Here is a 23,140-nt window from a genome sequence, read left to right as displayed (position 1 = left end):
CGAGATGGTGGTTTTATGAACACTCATGCACGAGAGGGTGGTTCCATGGTCTTTATTTTTATTCTTTGTAACTGCTAATCAATTGTTCATTACCTTCATCAATAAATCAATGAAATCCTCGTTCGGTGTTAGGGTTCCATCACTCGATCAATAGTGATATCAACTCATTCGGTTCACATAATCTTCTAAAATAATTTTAAGATTTAAATTTAATATATGTAGCCTTCAATTATTTTTTACCCATTTAAAAAATTATTATTATTTAAATATGAGGGGTGTGACACATTTGTTATGTTGGTCTGTTCTGTGAAGTTTAATATGGGCTCCATCATCTCAATTATTTGCAACTAATAATCAATAAATCATTATAAAAGAAAAACTAATAAGTAAAGCATGGCACGAAGTCAATCCTTGCATAAATTTCACAAAAACATATTAGGTGTCAATAGTTGAGAAAAATGAGTAATGACTTTTTGAGCACACACCCTTGACTGATTGATAATCAATACAAAGAAAAACAAGTCACATTTGTTATTATGGTCCATCCACTTTGGTTTTTGAAGCTTATCTCAAATGTAAAGACATTAGACAACGAAAAATAAATCTTATCTTGATGCAAAGACTCCATGCTTCGAGTCTTATATATGTAAATTGCCTGTGAATTTCAATATGGGCCCATGGTGTCAATTACTACTAGATGGGGCCCACAACCCCCATCTATATATATATATATATATATATATATATATATATATATATATATACTCCTGAATCAAGTTTTATATATAATTTTTAAATAATTGAGTATCAAACAACCTTATCTATTAGAAGAGAAAAATATAAAGATATTTTATAACATGTTTAGGAGTGAACCAAACATGAAAATCTTTTATTATCAAAAATCCTATTCGACTCTTAATTATTTCCAAACGTAAAAATAGTTACATTCCTAAAAATCAAAATTACAAGATATCAAATTTGGCAATATTTATGCACTCTCCCCGTGAAGTTGCCGTGCCGGACCCAGTAGGACTTCCCAGTTCCCCCACCTCCACTTGTCTTTCACATTCTAATTTTTGACGACGCCATGAACTCCACCTGTATATGATTCAAATAAGAATCTTCCTACACAAACTTAATTGTTATTGGACCAACGGAAACAAGTGTGAAAGCCAATAATACAAAACATAAAGGTATTTACAAAAAAATAAAAAAATAAATAAAGGTGAAGAATGGGGGGAGAAAGTTTGAAGTTATGTTCTAATCATACGAACATAATTTATTTTGAGTAATATATGCTCATGGCAAAAAGAATCATATGTATTGATCTAACTTTGAGGAAAAAAAAAGAAGAGGGTAAGCTTCATTTTGGGTATTTTTAAACTTGTACAAAAAGTATATCTTTCAAAAGATGACTATATCTTACACATAGTTATGAAAATAGCTAAACATAACTTAGATATAGATTAAACATTATAAGAACGTAGAAAATAGAGTATGAAGGTTTATATTAAAATGATTAACTCAAATCATAAGCTTTCAAGTCCAAGTATGAACTCTTTCTCTCTTCTCATTTATTTTCTCTCTCACTTTAAGATTTTTTAGACGTTATGGATTACCAAAATGAAGATTATAGATGAGATGGTGATTTTATGAACGCTCATGCACAAGAGGGTGATTCTATGGTCTTTATTTTTATTCTTTGTAACTGCTAATTAATCAATCGTTTGTTACCTTCATCAATCGATCTATGGAAATCTCGTTCGGTGTTAGGGTTCCATCAATCGATCGATACTGATATCAATCATTTGGTTCACATAATCTTCTAAAATAATTTTAAGATTTAAATTTAATAATATACCTTTAAATTGTTTTTTTTACCCATTTTAGAAATTATTATTATTTAAGTATATATGCGGGGTGTGACACATTTGTTACAATGGTTGATCCGTTCACTTTGGGTTTTAAAGCTTATCTCAATGGAAAGACAATAGACCATGAGAAATAAATTTTATCTCCATTCAAAGACTCCATGCGTCGAGTCTCATTCATGTAAATTGCAAGTGAAGTTCAATATGGGCTCCATCATCTGAATTATTTGCAACTAATAATCAATAGAGCATGACATGAAGTCAAGCCTACATAAATTTCACAAAAACAAATTAGGCGTCAATAGTTGAGAAAAAGGAGTAAAGATATTTTGAGCACCCACTTCTGACTGACTGAGAATAAGTACAAAGAAAGACAATGAGAAATAAATTAGAGGTCACATTTGTTATTATAGTCCGTCCACTTTGATTTTTGAAGCTTATCTCAAATGTAAAAACGATAGACAACGAAAAATAAATCTTATCTTGATGCAAAGACTCCAAGCTTTGAGTTTTATACATGTAAATTGCCTATTAATTTCAAGTTTTTTATTCAAATTGAAAACAAGTTTCTCCATCCCAATCTAAATACGCAAAGTGAAAAAAGGGTCCAACCCCACTACACGGCAACCAAATTTGTTGAAAGGGAGGGGCATTGCATCAAAATTGGGCACAACAGACTTGACCATGTTGATTATCATTTTCATACACACTAATGAGAATTTTAAGATTTTTGAGCATTTTAAGATTATCTTTTAAGATTTTTGAAGATTATCGTTTTCATACTACTAGCTTTTAAGATTTTTGAGAATTTTAAAAGATTATCTGGTTTAGTTATATTTAAATATAGAGAATTCAGATATTCAAAGAAATGTGAATCCCCTCCCAATTGTCTTTCTGCTGAAAATATGAAATTTTTTCAGCAGACTAGAAATGGGGGTAACGACGTGTGAACAGTGGCACGTCACCTTCTAAAGCTGACGTGCCAGTGGTGACGTGTGAATAGTAAAAAGAACGTCATTAATTTTATTTATTTTTTGTTCTAAAATTATTTTTCATTTATTTACTTTTTGACATTTTGATGCTATTATTGTTTTTTTTTTTTTTTTTTTAAAAAAAAATTATTGGATATTATTATGGTTATATAAGAAAAGTTAGACTATATATGTGACAATGTTGTTATAGTTATTTTTTTACAGCTATTTTTTGGATTTGATTGTGATCATTTGCAAACTCTGAACATTAAAGTGAGAAACTATATATCTTATTCCACAAAAAGAGAAATTAACATGTTTTATTTGGTCATAGATGAAAAATAAATCAAATAATATATAATCTCTATATTGGAAAATTAAAGAAATATTGTGTTTTATATATAATTTTTAAATAATTTTGTATCAAACAGTCTTATCTATTAGAAGAGAAAAATATAAAGATATTTTATAACATGTTTAGGAATGAAACAAACATGAAAATCTTTTATTATCAAAAATCCTATCCGACTGTTAAGTATTTCCAAATGTAAAAATAAGGAAAATGTTGGGTGTTCTTCTAGTATTCTCCTGATGTCTTTTAAAATTATTATTGAATTTGAGATTATCATTATTGACTTTTAATCTGTTGGTGATTTTAAAAGTCACATCACAGTTGAGAGAACACTAAAAGAATACCTAGTATTTCTCTAAAAATAATTACATTCCTAAAAATCAAAATATCAAATTCGGCAATATATATTGCCGCACTAGTCTCTCTGTGAAGTTGCCGTGCCAGACCCGGTAAGACTTCCTAGTTCCCCTCACCTCCACACCACTTGTCTTCCACATTCTAATTTTTGACGACGTCATGAACTCCACCTGTATATGATTCAAATAAATCTTCCAACACAAACTTAAAGGTATTTACAAATTATAAGAGTGAAGGCCAATAATACAAAACATAAAGTTATTTACAAAATAAAATAAAAAATAAAAAATAAAGGTGAAGAATGGGGGAAGAAAGTTTGAAGTTATGTTCTAAAGAAGAAATGTACTTGATAATTCTAATCATGCGAACATAATTTATTTTGAGTAATATATGCTTATGGCAAAAAGAATACTATTGATCTAACTTTGAGGGTAAAAAAAAGAAAAAAGAAAAGGGGTAAGCTTCATTTTGGGTATTTTTTAAACTTGTACAAAAAGTATATCTTTCAAAAGATGACTATATCTTACACATGGTTATGAAAATAGCTAGACATAACTTAGATATAGATTAAACATTATATGAACGTAGAAAACAGAGTATGAAGGTTTATATTAAAATGATTAACTCAAATCATAAGCTTTCAAGGTTTGAGGATTGACTCCTCCAAGTGTGAACTCTCTCTCTTCTCATTTATTTTCTCTCACTTTAAGATTTTCAGAGGTTACGGATTACCAAAATGAAGATTATGGATGAGATGGTGATTTTATGAATGCTCATGCACGAGAAGGTGGTTCTATGGTCTTTATTTTTATTCCTTGTAACTGCTAATCGATCGTTTGTTACCTTCATCAATCGATCCATGGAAATCTCATTCGGAGTTAGGGTAAGAATAGTCGGTCAACTTTGGGTTTTAAAGCTTATCTCAATGGAAAGGTGATCGACCACTAAAAATAAGTCTTATCTCCATGCAAAGACTCTATGCTTCAAGTCTCATTCATGTAAATTGCCTTTGAAGTTCGATATGGGCTCCATCATCTCAAATAATTGCAACTAATAATCAATAGAGCATGACATGAAGTCAATCCTTACATAAATTTCACAAAAACAAATTAGGCGTCAATAGTTAAGAAAAAGGAGTAAGGACTTTTTGAGCACCCACTTCTGACTGACTGGGAATAAATACAAAAAAAGACAATGAGAAATAAATAAGAGGTCACATTTGTTATTATGGTCCGTCCACTTTGATTTTGAAACTTATCTCAATTGTAAAGACGATAGACAACGAAAAATAAATCTTATCTTGATGCAAAGACTTCATGCTTTGAGTCTTATACATGTAAATTGCCTGTTAATTTCAAGTTTTGTATTCAAATTGAAAACAAGTTTCTCCATCCCAATCTAAATACACAAAGTGAAAAAGGGTCCAACCCCACTTCAAACTTAGAGGGATACAAGAAGAAAACAAGAGTGTCTTTTAGAATTACTCTAAATTTTGATATCTCAATATTTATCGCTTTTTAATAAGAGAATCTTTAAGTGAAAAAATTTAAAAGTTTCATTATGAAATTACCTTCTAAAAAAGTATAAAATTACGCTTATGCCCTTCAAATTGACATTCCATTTACAAAGACCTCTCCATACTACTATTTGTGACACTTAATTGCACATATTACTATTTCATTATATTTTGCACCCTATATTATATTTTTGAATTAAAATGGACGGAAAACGTAACTTATACCTGTAAACTCTGGACTTGAAATATACAAATTGCTCTTTATATATATATATATATATATATATAAGTTAATTGGATAGTAATCTTTGTCTTTATGAATTTTTGTTAGCCTTGAGAGGGTAGTTAACCACCACATTAGGGCTTGTATGGGTGACCAAGCACCTAATTGGATTAAGGGGTGGTTCAGTTGCCCATTCTACCCGGCCCCTTTTCTTTTCTTTTTGGTTCAAATAGTAGTTCTATTTTTAAAATTCCTTTTTCCATTTAAAGGTCAATTACAACATTCGAACTCCCAAAATCAGGGTATTTTGGGCATTTAAGTGAAAATCAGCAGGTGTGAGTCACATGCACTATTTTTTGTCTTTTAGCGCCAAATGCTGATGAAGGACGTCAATTAAAAGAAAATGAAAAAATGGATGCACATGATTGGATGCTGGCGTTTTATCAAGGCATGACTCCAATGGAAAATTTAACTTTACATGGCAACACCGCAAAAGTGAAACGGACCCTAACTAATAATCAATAAAGCTAATATTAGGAGAGGCACGGAAATACGTGTAAGCTTGGGGTGTCTTCCACAATTTATTTATTTATTTATTTTTTTAAAAAAATGCCCTAATAATCCTTTTAAAATTAAATTTTTATACCCTCAATTTTATTTTTTATTTTTTAATTTTGTCTCTCAAACCTAAAATTCTACTTTCGCCATTGTATTAGGATTTAGGATGACATGATCGTCAATTCTTATATAAATTTCACGAAAATAAAGTTTGTTCAAAGGGAGGGGCATTGCATCAAAAGGGAGCTCAGTAGACTTAGGGTCTTCCTCCACCTGTATTCCTTCTCATTTTCATACGTACTTCTCAGAGTCTTCCTCCCAGATCAACTGAATTTATTGTGATGGTTGCCAACTAGAAAATAGAGCCGACAAGTTAAAGATTGTAGGGTTCGTTGTTATTGCTCTTTAAATGGAGTTTATATATTGTGATTTAACATAAAAGTAAAATTAATTTTGAATGATTCATGTGCTCAGTTGTTTGTTTAAAAAAAAAAAAAAATGTAGTCATAAAAAGCATTAGCAAATGAGTTCATTTTTAGTAAGACTTTATCCAGCCCAACACATTATAAATTTATCACATTGTCAATTCTTTATAGTAAATAACAACTTGGAATATTTAATTAAATGAGAGGCGAATTAACTCTGATATCATGTTAAACCACCACTTGTCCGAACTGCTAACTGCTTGTTTGTAATTACCTTCATCAATCGATCAATTGAAACCTCGTTCGGTGCTAGGGTTCCATCAATTGATCGATAGCGATATCGATCAGTTGGCTCACGTAATCTACTAAAATAATTTTAACATTTAAATTTAACAACAATTTAATAACATTTAAAATAATTTTACCCATTTTAAAAATTATTATTATTTAAATATGCAAGGCGTGACACATTTGTTATACTAGTCCGTCCACTTTGGGTTTTAAAACTTATCTCAATGGAAAGACAATAGACCATCATGAGAAATAAATATTATCTCCATGCTTTGAGTCTCAAAATTGCCTGTGAAGTTCGATATAGGCTCCACCATCTCAATTATTTGCAACTAATAATCAATAAAGCACGACATGAAGTCAATCCTTACATAAATTTCACCAAAATAAATTAGGCGTTAATAGTTGAGAAAAATGAGTAAGGACTTTTTGAGCACACACTCTTTGATTGGTTGATAATAAATACAAAGAAAAACAACGAGAATTAAATAAGATGTCACATTTGTTATTATGGTCCGTCCTTTTTGGTTTTTGAAGCTTATCTCAAATGTAAAGAAGATAGACAACGAAAAATAAATCTTATCTTGATGCGAAGACTCCATGCTTTGAGTCTTATACATGTACATTGCTTGTTAGTTTCAATATGGGCCATGGTGTCATTAAAGCTTATATAGGGACAGGGCCGGAACTATATGGAGACTTGGGTGGTGTCTTCCACAATTTTTTTTTTTTTTTGAATGAAAACACCATAATTATCATAAAAACACTTTTTTTTTTTTTTTTTTTTGTGTGTGGTTGGATAGGTGGGAGGGACAAGACTTTTGTAAGTCTTTCCTACCAAGTTTTTTCTCGTGGATGCATGTAATTGGTAGTGTTGATGACATAATTAATGACAAACCAAGATGATTATACCTACTAATTGTTGAAAGAGAGGGGCATTGCATCAAAAAAAGGGAGCTCAGAAGACTTGGGGTCTTCCTCCACCCCAAGTCCCACTCTCATTTTCATGCACACTTTTCAGAGTCTTCCTCCCAGGTCAATTTAATTTAATTTATTGGAAAACAGAGCCCACAGGTTAGGACTTTTTAAGAATTAAGGGGTGCTTTTTAATATTTTGGTTGTAATGTGTCCTAAAAGTAAAATTGATTTTGAATGATTTATGTGTTTAATTATTTGATAATGTTTTTGTTAAAAAAAAAAAAAAAAAAAAAGAGTAGTCATATAAAAAGCAGTAGTAAATAAGTCAATTTTTCGTGAGACTTTACAATTTGTATTACTATTTTAAATTACAATTGGTCTTAAATGCTTAAGCTAATAAAAAGAAATAAATATAATAATATTTAATTAATATTCTAATACATTTCATTAACTAAAATAAATGAAAATACCATAATTATTATACAAATTACTAATGGAACATGACTCATCCATAGCCTCTATTGTCACTTTATGGGGAGAAATAGAAATCATCTCAATAATGCTAGAAAAAAGACGTTAATCATTTCTTAAATTCTTTTAAATTCTTGCTACAGAATCCAAAATTCAAATTCAACAATTGAGTTGTTTCAGTTTTCGCAGAGTCGCAACTTCTTTACTTTGGAATCAAAATAAAAAATTGTAAATGTCCACCCAATGACCAAAATACCCTTAGTAAAATAATTAAAAAAAAAAAAAAAACCTATTTTAAGAGAAAAAAAAAAAAAAAACTAAGGTGTGAATTTTTTATTTTTTTTAAATGAAGATTATGGACAAGATGGTGGTTTTATGAACGCTCATGTACGGGAGGGTGGTTCTATGGTCTTTATTTTTATTCCTTGTAATTGCTAATCGATTGTTCGTTACCTTCATCAATCGATCAATGGAAACCTCGTTCGGTGTTAGGGTTCCATCAATTGATCAATAGTGATATTAATCATTCGGTACACATAATCTTCTAAAATAATTTTAAGATTTAAATTTATTAATATAGATTTAAATTTTCTTTTTTTAGAAATGTTAGGGGTACTAACTCTTTTAGTAACATATGAGTACTAACATGATGTGGAGTTTATTTATTGGTATTCATAGCATTTTTTTTTATTATTAATTGTTTTAATCATCTCCAATAAATAAGCTCCACATCATGTTAGTATCCATATAGTAGTAAAAGAGTTAGTACTCCTAGCATTTCTCTTTTTAAAATTACTACTATTTAAATATGCGGGGCGTGACACATTAGTTATGCTAGTCCGTCCACTTTGGGTTTTAAAGCTTATCTCAATGGAAAGAAGATATATAAACCATTAGAAATAAATTTTATCTTCATGCAAAGACAACATGCTTAGAGTCTCATGCATGTAAATTGCCTGTTAAGTTCGATATGAGCTCCATCATCTCAATTATTTGCAACTAATAATCAATAAAGCATGACATGAAGTCAATTCTTACATATATTTCACAAAAATGAGAAAAATGAGTAAGAACTTTTTTAGCACACACTCTTGACTAATTGATAATAAATACAAAGAAAAACAAGTCACATTTGTTATTATGACCCGTCCATTTTGGTTTTTGAAGCTTATCTCAAATGTAAAGACGTTAGACAGCGAAAAATAAATATTATCTTGATGCGAAGACTCCATGCTTTGAGTCTTATTTTATACTTGTAAATTGCCTATTAATTTCAAGTTTTGTATTCAAATTGAAAACAAGTTTCTCCATATCTCAATCTAAATAGTAAATACGCAAAGTGAAAAAGGGTCCAACCCTACTACACGGAAACCAAATTTATTGAAAGGGAGGGGCATTGCATCAAAAGTGGGCACAAAATACTTAATTGTGTTGACTATCATTTTCATACACACTTATGAGAGTCTCAAGATTTCTGAGGACTTTGTGATTATCTTTTAATATTTTTGAAGATTATCGTTTTCATATTAATCCCTTTTAAGATTTTTGAGAATTTTTAAAGATTATCTCGTTTGGTTATATTTAAATATAGAAAATTCAGATACTCAAAGAAATGCGAATCCTTGAAAATATGAAATTTTTTCTTGGATTTGATTGTCATCATTTTTTAAATCTGTATATAAAAGTAAGGAACTATTTTGTTCCACAAAAATCGAAATGAACATGTTTTATTTAATTTTTAAATAATTTTGTATCCAACAACCTTATGTATTGGAAGAGAAAAATATAAAGACATTTTGAAAAAAATAAATAAATAATTTACAAGTACACCAAACATGAGAATCTTTTATTGTGAAAAATCCTATCCAAGTCTTAGTTATTTCCATAAAGTTGCCGTGATAGACTCGGTAGGACTTCCCCCACCTCCTTTGTCTTTGTTTCCTTTTTACTCGTTCTCTCTAGAATTTCTGCTGTTTACCTCGATTATTAATAATCCAAAATTGACGGCAATCAACGTACAATTGGGTTGTTTCAGTTTTGGCAGAGAGCCCCTTCTTGTTTACTTGAAATCAAAACCACAACTTTATTTTAATTAGTGTTGTAATATTATTTCAAGTGGGTTCACTATTTTCCCATCCATACTTTAAAAGGCAAATAATACTTTTAGCTTATTAATTATGTGTAATCAAACACTAATTAAACAAATTGGGCGACAAAACACTACTACTAGTAGAGTGCCCACCACTCCCACGCCAACGTCATCTTTAATTGCGGACAATCCCAATAATGTACCTGCTACTTATCCCACCATTCTATATATTTTCAGCTTAATTATATAGATGGGGCCCACAACACCCATATATACAGATTTTAAAAATGATGACAATCAAATCTTATCTTGACGCGAAGACTCCATGCTTTGAGTCTTATGCATGTACATTGCCTGTTAGTTTTAATATGGGCCATGGTATCATTAAAGCTTATATAAGGACAGGGGCGGAACTATATGGAGACTTGGGTGGTGTCTTCCACAATTTTTTTTTTTAAATACCCCTATAAGAGCATCCACATCAAGCTATGCAAAATTTAGTTAAATTTAACTTTCAAAATGTAATTTTTTAGATATATATAGCTAGTCACTTTTAAAGACTGCCAAATATCAAACTCTTTAAATATTTTGCTACTTTTACCAAATATTATTTTTTTATTGTGAAACCAAACTACTTTAACTACCATGAAACTCACTTTCATGCTCACATACATGGAATTATTTTTTGTGCCCAATTGCATCTTTAATTCAAGAGATTTCAACAATCAAACCCATACTCAAAGCAAGTAATAAAAATTCCCCTTTCAACCAAAAACAAACTAATTTACAATCAAACCCATCCAAAGATGAAACAAAAAATAAATACATAAAAAAAGTTCCTTGGATGGCTGACAGTGGACCTCTCACTCTCTTTGTGGTTGTGTAACGAAAAGAGGTAGTGACGATCTCACACTCTCTGGTTGTGTGACGAAAAGAAAAATGAAAGGGGAGAAAGTTCTCTAATGGCTGACGGTGGACCTCTCTCTCTCCTGTGGTTGTGTGATGAAACGAAGGTGTGTGGCGAAAAGAAAAATGGAAGGGGAGAAAAAGTAAAAAGGGAGGGGATGAAACTCTGGAGGGAAAGAAATAGAAAAAGAGGGAGAAAAACGAAAAGTGGCACCAGAGGGCAATAAAATAATATGATAAATATTTTAACATTCGTTTTTGGTCTCTTTAAATTTGAAGAGGATGTCTGACAAATGTTATATTTAGCATTTGATAGAGAGTTTGATGCAGGGACTTTTTGTAGATTTTGTTAAAATTGTAAAGAAATGTTAGAAATAGAGAGTTTGATGTGGATGCTCTAATCTCTTTAAAATCAAAATTTAAATCCCTCAATTTTATTTTTTTGTATTTGTTATGAGAATGAAATGGATAGAATATTAAGGAGAATGTTTTGTTTTAGGTTCTCTTTAATGAATCTAAAGGGATTTAGGTTCCTAAAAACTTAACAATTTATCCGATTGCGTGTTTGTAAAATCATTCATGTGACATTTTAAATTTTTTTACTTATAAAAAAAAAAAATCATTCATGTGACATAATTTTTTTGTTTTGTCTCTCAGCCTAAAATTCTATTTCTATCATTGTATAACGATGAATGAAGTCCATTCTGGTATAAATTTCTCGAAAGCAAATTAGGCATCAAATACTAGCCACAATAACTAGTGAAATTAATTTTGAATGATTCATGTGTTCAGTTATGTGTTAAAAAAAAAAAAAAAATGTAGTCATAAAAAGCATTAGCAAATGAGTTCATTTTTAGTAAGATTTTATCCGGCCCAACACATCATAAATTTATCAACTTGTCAATTCTTTATAGTGAATAACAACTTGGAATATTTAATTAAATGAGAGGTGAATTAACTCTGATGTCATGTTAAATCACCACTTGTTCTAAAAGTTTAAGTTGATTAAAAAAAAAAAGTAAATTTAATCATTTAATCAATATTCTATCACATTTTTTAACTAAAATAAATGAAAACACCTTAATTATCATAACAAGACTTTTTTTTTTTTTTTTGTGTGGTTGAATAGGTGCGAGGGACAAGACTTTTGTAAGTCTTTCCTACCAAGTTTTTCTCGTGGATGCATTTAATTGGTAGTGTTGATGACATAATTAATGACAAACTAAGATGATTATATATATCTACTAATTATTTTTCTCCTTGATGCTTTTTGCAAACATCCATGACAAAATGTATGTGGAAACAAAATTTTCATAGCTTTATATTTTCTTTTGCATTCTTTTAATGTTTTTTTTTTTTTTTTAAAAAAAAAAAATTAAAAAAAAATTAAAATAAACATATTTTATGTGAATATATGACCAACGAAAAGAAGAGTGAAACCCAAAAATAAATGGGAAAAGGTAAGCTTCATTTTGGGTATTTTTAAAATTGTACGAAGACCATATCTTTCAAAAGATGACTATACCATAGTTATGAAAATAGCTAAACATAACTTAGATATAGATTAAACATTTATAAGAACATAGAAAATAGAGTATGAAGGTTTATATTAAAATGATTACCTCAAATCATAAGCTTTCAAGGCCTGAGGAGTATTGACTCCTACAAGTATAAACTCATTCTCTCTTCTCATTTCTTTTCTCTCTATCACTCTAGGATTTTTCAGTGGTTAGGGATGACCAAAATGAAGGTTCTGGACGATATGGTGGTTTATGAATGTTCATACACGAGATGGTGGTTTTATGGTCTTTATTTTTATTTATTGTAACTGCTAATTGATCATTTGTTACCTTCATCAATCGATCAATGGAAACCTCGTTCGGTGCTAGGGTTCCATCAATCGATTGATAGCGATATCGATCATCTGGTTCACATAATCTTTTTAAATAATTTTAAGATTTAAATTTAATAATATAGCTTTAAATTGTTTTTTTAACTATTTTAAAATTATTATTATTTAAATATGCGAGGTGTGACACAGTTGTTATGCTGGTCCGTCCACTTTGGGTTTTAAAGCTAATCTCAATGGAAAGACAATAGACCATCATGAGAAATAAGTTTTTTTTCTCCATGCTTTGAGTCTCATTCATGTAAATTGCCTGTGAAGTTCGATATGGGCTCCATCATCTCAATTATTTGCAACTAATAATCAATAAAGCATGACATGAAGTCAATCCTTACATAAATTTCACAAAAACAAATTAGGTGTGGTAGTTGAGAAAAAGGAGTAAGGACTTTTTGATCTTCCACTTCTGACTGACATAGAATAAACGCAATGAAAGACAATGATAAATATATAAGAAGTCACATATGTTATTATGGTCCGTCCACTTTAGTTTTTAAAACTTATTTCAAATGTAAAGACAACAGACAATGAAAAATAAATCTTATCATGATGCAAAGACTCCATGCTTTGAGTCATATACATGTAAATTGCCTGTTAATTTTAAGTTTTGTATTCAAATTGAAAACAAGTTTTGTAAATAAGTGTGTTGATAATTATGGTGTTTTCATATATTTTAGAGAAATAATATAATTCATTCTATTTTTAATTATCTTTTAACCATTTCCATAGTGAATGAATGAATTCACCATTGAATTTGTGTGTGGTCTACATGAGTCCACAATTATAATGGTTAATATATTTTGTATGATGAAATAGGAAAAAATGAAAAAAAAAAAAATGGATGCACCTGATTGGATGCTAGCGTTTTCTTAAGGTATGACTCCAACAGAAAATTTAACTTTACATGGCAACAACAGAATTCTGCTGGTGTGGTTTTGTTTGTATTACAGTTGCCTTGTATAGCTGTATAGATTTGGTGTCTGGATAGATTTTACTCATTTGGTGTCTGTATTGGGATTTGTTGGCAGCTGGGGTTCAATCATATTTTCTTCTGGGGTTCAATTGTAGAGATATGTTTTCCAAGTTTACTCTGAAGGAAGTTTGCTGAAGTCTGCAAGGCCTTTCTGGTAGCTGTTATGCTCAAATGCTGATATACACTTTATGTGTGATGGGCACTTAACAATTCAAAGTACTTTTGTCATGTTTTGAATCAAATAATTACCCGAGTGCCTCTCCATAGGCATGTATCTCATTGAATTCTAATTATTTTTCCCTATTTATTGCTTTATTTTAGTGCTGCTTAATGCTTGTGCTTGAGCAGCATGTCACACTGATTCGTACTCAATAAAAAAATATATTTTTTCATAAGTAATGTGAACAAGATTGTTGATGCATAATAATTCTAATCATGAGAACATAATTTAGTTTGTGTAATATATGCTCATGGCAAAAAGAATCCTATTGATCTACCTTTGAGGTTACACATAGACCGACATAGTTATGAAAATAGCTAAACATAACTTAGATATAGATTACACATTTTAAGAACGTAGAAAACAGAGTATGAAGGTTTATATTAAAATGATTATCTCAAATTAGAAGCTTTCAAGGCTTGAGGATTGACTCTTCCAAGTATGAACTCTCTCTCTCTCTTCTCATTTCTTTTCTCTCTCTCACTTAAGATTTTTTAGAGGTTAGGGATAACCAAAAGGGAAAAATGCAAAATCAGTCATTGTGGTTTACTTGATTTGCAATTAACTCATTGTAATATCAAATTAAACTCAAAGGTCCCTAAGGTATGCCAAAAAAATAATTTAGTCCCTACGATCAAATTCTGTTCACTGGCTTAATAGATTATGATAACATGAAACGTTAGAACCAATAAAATTGTGATACTTGTTATATTTAAGTCAGTATCACACCAACAGAATTTGTTAAATTAGTGGACAAAATTTCACTGTAGGGATTAAATTATTTTTTTGGCATACTTCGGGGACCTTTGAGTTCATTTTGATACCACAATGACTTAATTGTAAATTAGGTAAACCACAAGGATTAATTTCTCATTTTTCCCTAACCAAAATGAAGATTATATGAACGAGATGGTGGTTTTATGAACGCTCATGCACAAGAGGGTGGTTCTATGGTCTTTACTTTTATTCTTTGTAACTGCTAATCAATTGTTCATTACCTTCATCAATCAATCAATGAAAACGTCGTTCGGTGTTCGGGTTCCATCAATCGATCAATAGTGATATCAAACCATTCGGTTCACATAATCTTCTAAAATAATTTTAAGATTTAGATTTAATAATATATATAGCCTTCAATTGTTTTTTACCCATTTAAAAAATTATTATTATTTAAATATGAGGGGCGTGACACATTTGTTATGTTGGTCCGTCCTGTGAAGTTTAATATGGGCTCTGTCATCTCAATTATTTGCAACTAATAATCAATAAATCATTATAAAAGAAAAATTAATCAGTAAAGCATGACACGAAGTCAATCCTTGCATAAATTTCACAAAAACAAATTAGGTGTCAATAATTGAAAAAAATGAGTAAGGACTTTTTGAGCACACACCTTTGACTAATTGATAATAAATACAAAGAAAAACAATTCACATTTGTTATTATGGTCCGTCCACTTTGCATAAATTTCACAAAAACAAATTAGGTGTCAATAGTTGAAAAAAATGAGTAAGAACTTTTTGAGCACACACCTTTGACTGATTGACAATAAATACAAAGAAAAACAAGTCACATTTGTTATTATGGTCCGTCCACTTTGGTTTTTGAAGCTTATCTCAAATGTAAAGACGTTAGGCAACGAAAAATAAATCTTATCTTGAAAATCTTTTATAACATGTTTAGGAGTGAACCAAACATGAAAAATCTTTTATTATCAAAAATCCTATTCGACTCTTAATTATTTCCAACGTAAAAATAATTACATTCCTAAAATCAAAATTACAAAATATCAAATTTGACAATATTTACGCACTCTCCCCATGAAGTTGCCGTGCCAGACCCAGTAGGACTTCCCAGTTCCCCCACCTCCACTTGTCTTCCACGTTCTTTGACGACGTCATGAACACCTGTATATGATTCAAATAAGAATCTTCCTACACAAACTTAATTGTTATTGGACCAACGGAAACAAGTGTGAAAGCCAATAATACAAAACATAAAGGTTTTTACAATGAAAATAAATAAATAAAGGTGAAGAATGGGGGAAGAAAGTTTGAAGTTATGTTCTAATCATGCGAACATAATTTATTTTGAGTAATATATGCTCATGGCAAAAAGAATCATATATATATTGATCTAACTTTGAGGGGAAAAAAAAAACAGAAGGTAAGCTTCATTTTGGGTATTTTTAAACTTGTACAAAAAGTATATATATCTTTCAAAAGATGACTATATCTTGAACATAGTTATGAAAATAGCTAAACATAACTGAGATATAGATTAAACATTATAAGAACGTAGAAAACAGAGTATGAAGGTTTATATTAAAATGATTAACTCAGATCATAAGCTTTCAAGTCCAAGTATGAACTCTTTCTCTCTTCTCATTTATTTTCTCTCTCACTTTAAGATTTTTCAGACGTTATGGATTACCAAAATGAAGATTATAGACGAGAAGGTGATTTTATGAACGCTCATGCACGAGAGGGTGGTTCTATGGTCTTTATTTTTATTCTTTGTAACTGCTAATTAATCAATCGGTTGTTACCTTCATCAATCGATCAATGGAAATCTCGTTCGGTGTTAGGGTTCCATCAATCGATCAATACCGATATCAATCATTTGGTTCACATAATCTTCTAAAATAATTTTAAGATTTAAATTTAATAATATACCTTTAAATTGTTTTTTACCCATTTTAGAAACTATTATTATTTAAGTATATATGCGGGGTGTGACACATTTGTTACAATGGTCCATTCACTTTGAGTTTTAAAGCTTATCTCAATGGAAAGACAATAGAACATGAGAAATAAATTTTATCTCCATTCAAAGACGCCATGCTTTGAGTCTCATTCATGTAAATTGCAAGTGAAGTTCAATATGGGCTCCATCATCTCAATTATTTGCAACTAATAATCAATAGAGCATGACATGAAGTCAGTCCTTACATAAATTTCACAAAAACAAATTAGGTGTCAATAGTTGAGAAAAATGAGTAAAGACTTTTTGAGCACCCACTTTTGACTGACTGAGAATAAATACAAAGAAAGAAAATGACAAATAAATAAGATGTCACATTTGTTATTATAGTCCGTCCACTTTGATTTTTGAAGCTTATCTCAAATGTAAAGACGATAGACAACAAAAAATAAATCTTATCTTGATGCAAAGACTCCATGCTTTGAGTCTTATACATGTAAATTGCCTGTTAATTTCAAGTTTTGAATTCAAATTGAAAACAAGTTTCTCCATCCCAATCTAAATATGCAAAGTGAAAAAGGGTCCAACCCCATTACATGGCAACCAAATTTGTAGAAAGGGAGGGGCATTGCATCAAAAGTGGGCACAAAAGACTTAATGTGTTGACTATCATTTTCATACACACTTATGAGAGTATTAAGATTTATGAGGATTTTAAGATTTCTGAAGATTATCGTTTTAATACTTGCTTTTAAGATTTTTTTGAAAATTTTAAAAGATTATTTCCCTTGGTTATATTTAAATATAGAGAATTAGGATACTCAAAGAAATGTGAATCCCCTCCCAATTGTCTTCTGCTGAAATATGAAATTTTTTCTTGGATTTCATTGTGATCATTTGTAAAATCTGTATATAAATCTGTATTTGAACTATTTTGTTCCACAAAAATCAAAATGAACATGTTTTATTTAGGGAAAATAGATAACAAAAATAATTAAATAATATAAATAGTTTATATATTGGAAAATTAAAGAAAAACCAAGTTTTATATATGATTTTTCTTTCCTATAATTTTTTATTTAATTTTTAAATAATTTTGTATCCAACAACCTTATGGGTTTGTAACTTTGTGGAGTGTTTTTGAGAATAAAAAATGAATGAAAATAGAATAAATATTATATTTAAATAGGATAGAAAAATTTAGAGAGTTTATTATTTAGCTAAAGAATAGAGAGTTTATTGAGAATACTTCACTAACTATTCAAATAAGAATCTTGTTACGCAAAAGAAAGAAGAGTGAAACCCAATAAAACATGGGTTTACTCCCATGGCTGAAGCAATGACCTCCAATTATTAATAATCCTTGTTAATACAAATATGTATTAGAAAAAAGGACATTCCCCAATAATTCTACCTGCCCAAACACAAGAAATTGGGTGACCACGTGATCTTCAATTGCAGTACTGATCCCACCATTATATTTTCAGCTTAATTACATTTTGGATCTACTTAATCGGGCCCACAACCCCCATCTATATATATACTCTTGAATCCACCATTCATATATCTTATATCACCACCACCTCTTCCATCCTTAATTTACTATAAAACTGTACTCCTCTTATTTATATATATAACGCCCTCCAATGAGACTCCCGGTCTTTTCTTGGCTTTTCTTGATGGCCATTTACTCACTTTTCCTCACCATTTCTGTCTTTGGGGTGTCTAGCCTATGTTTCCGCAATGAGCAGTCCTTGTTGCTGCAATTGAAGAACAATCTTACGTTTAATTCTACTATGTCCACTAAACTTGTTAAGTGGAATCAAAGTGCTGATTGTTGCTCTTGGGAAGGCGTAACCTGCAATGAAGGCCGAGTTATTGGTCTCGACCTGACCAACGAATCCATCTCGGGTGGACTCGACAATTCAAGCAGCCTTTTCAGTCTTCAGCATCTTGAGAGCTTGAGTTTGGCTTATAACGACTTCAACTATTCTCATGTGATTCCATCAGAGTTTGACAAGCTTGCGAATTTGAGTTATTTGAATCTATCAAATGCTGGCTTCGCAGGGCAGATTCCTATTGCGATTTCGCGCTTGGCAAGGTTGGTCAGTCTTGATTTATCTTCTGATTATTACATCTATGAACTGAAACTTGAGAATCCAAATTTAAAAGTGTTGGTTCAAAACCTTTCGGAGCTTATGGAACTTAATCTTGATGGTGCACTTATATCAGCTCCAGGTAATGAGTGGTGTCGAGCTTTATCATCTTCACTCCCAAATCTGAGAGTGTTGAGCTTGTCATACTGCAATCTTTCAGGCCCGATTGATTCCTCCTTGCGGAATCTTCATCACCTCTCAATTATTCGTTTGAATGAGAACGACTTTTCTGTTCCAGTTCCAGAATTTTTTGCAGATTTCAAAAATTTGACATCCTTGGAAGTCTTTTATTCTGGGTTGAGTGGAAAATTTCCAAACAAGATCTTCCAAGTTCCAACGTTGCAAACTCTTGACTTGTCATATAATTATGACTTGCAGGGTTCTTTGCCAGAATTTCCTTTGAATGGATCTCTTCGAACTTTGAAACTTAGTGGAATAAGATTTTCTGGGGCATTACCATCTTCTATCGGTAACCTTAAAATGTTGTCAACAATACATCTTTGGGGATGCAATTTTGTTGGATCAATTCCAAACTCAATGGCGAGCCTCACACAATTGAAGTATTTGGATATCTCAAACAACAAATTCAGTGGATCAATTCCAAATTTCAGCATGTGCAAGAATCTTGAGCTTTTGGACTTGAGTGGCAATTTACTGGATGGGAATATTCCAGATTCTCTATTTTCACATCCATCATTGCAAGTGTTATATCTTTCCGATAATCAATTTTCTGGTCAACTCAAAGAATTTTCCAACGCTTCTTCCTTCTTGGAATTACTTTTTTTGGATAACAACCATTTGGAAGGGCCAATACCCATGTCTATCTTTGAACTCCATGGTCTTCAATTCCTCTCGCTTGGTTCAAACAAATTTAATAACTCCCTGAACCTTAGTGTGATTCAGCAGTTAAAAAATCTTTCATACCTTGATCTTTCTCACACAAGCTTGTTATCTGAATATAATGATTTTAACTTTTCGTTATCCTCTGTTTCCCTTGACATATTAATTCTCGCTTCTTGCAAGTTGAAAAAAATTCCTAATTTCTTGAGAAACCAATCCTATTTATCTTATCTAGACCTTTCACACAACCAGATCTTTGGAGAGATGCCCAATTGGATCTGGAAACTTCCTAATCTTTTTGACTTAGATCTCTCTTACAATTTTCTAGTGACTTTGGAAGGACCTATCCTCAATGTTTCTCTTCATAGACTAGACCTTCGCTCCAATCAACTGCGAGGCCAGCTCCCAATTATCTCATATGTTGAATACTTGGATTTCTCAGGGAATAGTTTGCATTCCTCCATTCCAGCTAACATCAGTCGATCATTTCCTTCTATTGGATTCTTGTTTCTTTCAAGTAATAAAATCTATGGGAGCATCCCCATATCAATATGCAATGCTACAAATCTTAAACTAATAGATTTATCTAATAATTCCATCAGCGGCACAATTCCTCAATGCTTGATTGAGATGAATAATAAACTTCAAGTGCTGGATCTAAGGAGAAACAAGCTCAATGGCACAATTCCTGATGCATTTCCAGATAATTGTGGTTTACAAATTTTAGCTCTCAATAAAAACCAACTAGAAGGAGGGTTACCAAAATCTTTGGCCAATTGCATTGGATTGGTGGTCTTGGATATTGGGAACAACCACATCAAGGGTACCTTCCCATTTTTCTTGAAGAGCACAACCACGTTGGAGGTTCTTGTTTTGCGATCTAACAAATTTTATGGGCCCATTACTCATCCAAAGCTTAATGCTCCGTGGCCAATGCTTCAAGTTGTAGATTTGGCATCAAATAATTTTATTGGTAACCTTCCAATAATTATTCTTTCATCTTTGATGGCCATGATGGATCGTGAACATAAGGCGCACTCAGAGCTTCGTTACCTCCAAATTATTGTTAATCGATATTCTTATGAAGATACAATAACTGTTATCAACAAGGGTTTAGAGGTGGAGCTAGTAAGAATCTTCACCATCCTTGACCTCTCTTGCAACAACTTTGACGGTCCTATACCTGAAAAAATAGGAGAACTCAAAGTGCTACATTGTCTCAACTTGTCGCATAATGTTTTCACAGGAAAAATTCCATCATCTTTGGGGAAATTGAGTAATCTTGAGACACTAGACCTATCATGCAATGAGCTTTCTAGTAAGATTCCTGTGCAACTTGCTGATGGTCTTATTTTTCTATCCGTTCTCAACCTTTCCTTCAATCAATTGGTGGGACAGATTCCATTCATCAAGCAATTTGCTACATTTTCAGAATCTTCCTTCAAAGGAAACGATAAATTATGTGGGCTCCCTTTGAAATCACAGTGTACTTATGAGGAGCCACGGTTACTACCTCCAACACATGATGAAAAACATTGGAAATCTGGGATTGTGATTGAGTGGAATTACATAAGTGTTGAATTTGGATTTATTTTTGGGATTGGAATTGTCATTGGGCCTCTTGTGATCTGGAAGAGGTGGAGGATATGGTATTACAAACACGTTGACGACATTCTTTTCAAGATCTTCCCTCAATTGTATCTTCGAATAGAATACTGTCAAAGACGCAGATATCGAAATCAAAGGCAAAGGCACTAGTCATAGTTATGAGTTGCAATGGCTCCAGATTTATCATGATTACCTTTCGCTGTGTTTAAGGTATGATATTTGTAATTGGCAAACTTATATTACTCAAGTACTTGTTTGATATTATGTTTTGGGGCAACTTGTGAGGCGTAAATGTCATGTGGAGTAAAAAGTGCCCATGGTATCACGTTTGCGTTGGTCAGTATTGTTTCAGATTTGCACTCAATACTGATCAAAGACTGCAAGATGACTACTACTATATACCTTTACATTTTAAGCTGATTTTTTTTTTTTTAAAAAAAAAAAAAATTATAATTTTAGTTAATTTACATTATTGATTTGTGTATTCTCTTAGATGGTATTGGAAGTGGTCTTGCATGACATTATATTGTGTTTGAGTTCATTTTGTAATTATTCAATTAGGTTGTGTAAAGGAAACTTATACCAATATACGGCTCAATTGCAGATATGTTGCTCCAAGTTTACTCTGGAGGAAGTTTGCTGATGTTTATAAGACCTCTACAATGGAAGTTATGCTCAGTTGCTCATATATATATATATATATATATATATATATATATATATATATATATATGTTTGATGCGTGCTTAATAATTTACAGTACTTTCCATAGACATGTATGTACCTCTTCGAATTCTAAATATTTTTCTTATTTATTGCTTGATTTTACTGATGCTTGTGTTGAAAAGCATGTAAGACAATCGTACTCAACAAATAATTACGGAATTGAACTTAATATGAGTTTTGGTTGATTGGTATCTAAACAACAATAGCGCAATACTTGATTGGATTTCAAACACCTAATATACATTAAAACTAACCAGCACTCAATCCAAAGATTTGTTATAACAATAATAGAAAGCAGGAAATGAAATTGCTCCAAAAATGCATTACAAAATCACTTTTCTTAAGAAATTATTTGCCTCTAACAAACCCGGTATGCAAAGGGTTACGGCAAATATTTTTTCAGGATACAATGGAGCCTAGAAATCCTTTGTTGTTTAGTTATGTTTTAATTGAACGAAACTATACCTAAACACCTTCAAAATTTTTAATTTTCTGTTTATGAAAAAGTTGAGTGCAATGGATTATTTATAGTGTTAAAATAGCAGTTATTTATGTCTAAACATCTAATCTAATAGTAACAAACTCCAAATCTTAACAAAATTTATTTAGTTATATCTATTTGACCATAAAAGTTAGTAATGATCACTTGATCTCAACCATTAGATCAAACTTAATTTGACATTACAGTTGACTTTACTAACGGTCTAGTAAATCTGACTGTTGAATTAATCTGCCTTAAAAGTGTTAAGGTAAGTCCCTCTGCAGCAGGTGCAACTCTTGATGAAGCTGCTGCAGATTCTGCCACTGATCATGGCATTGGTTGTCAAGCTACAGATAGGAAATTACTACAATCACAGCCATGCGTGCTGTGGCAGCAATGCCAACTTGTCCAACTAAGTCAGGAAAAGCAAACCATGCAAGGGATGATTCGCATACAATAGGAAAGAAGCTGATTGTGGAAAATCCCACTTCAATTCTGATTGTCAAATCATCCAACTCTACAAGGAAATGTTATCACTCAAATCTGTATCTCCCTCCATAAGGCAAATGTTGACTGATA

General features: G+C 31.2%; 1 protein-coding gene across 1 annotated transcript; it reads left to right on the top strand.

The window, feature by feature from the left end:
• Positions 1-18,341: 18,341 nt before the first annotated feature.
• On the top strand, positions 18,342-22,051 carry LOC132163239 (receptor-like protein 41). The gene is made up of 2 exons (XM_059573446.2): positions 18,342-21,564; positions 21,959-22,051. The coding sequence occupies exon 1, from the start codon at positions 18,397-18,399 to the stop codon at positions 21,502-21,504; it is 3,108 nt and encodes a 1,035-aa protein (XP_059429429.2). The 5' UTR covers positions 18,342-18,396; the 3' UTR covers positions 21,505-21,564; positions 21,959-22,051.
• Positions 22,052-23,140: the final 1,089 nt, after the last annotated feature.

Source organism: Corylus avellana, chromosome 8, assembly GCF_965113065.1.
Source record: "Corylus avellana chromosome 8, dhCorAvel1.hap1.2, whole genome shotgun sequence".
In the NCBI taxonomy this organism is placed as follows: Eukaryota; Viridiplantae; Streptophyta; class Magnoliopsida; order Fagales; family Betulaceae; genus Corylus; species Corylus avellana.
The sequence above is the reverse complement of the archived record's forward strand: the minus strand, read 5'-3'. Positions and strand labels throughout refer to the sequence as shown.

Coding starts and splice junctions, on each gene's coding strand:
- LOC132163239 (XM_059573446.2), top strand. CDS start 18,397: ATGAGACTCCCGGTCTTTTCTTGGCTTTTCTTGATGGCCATTTACTCA.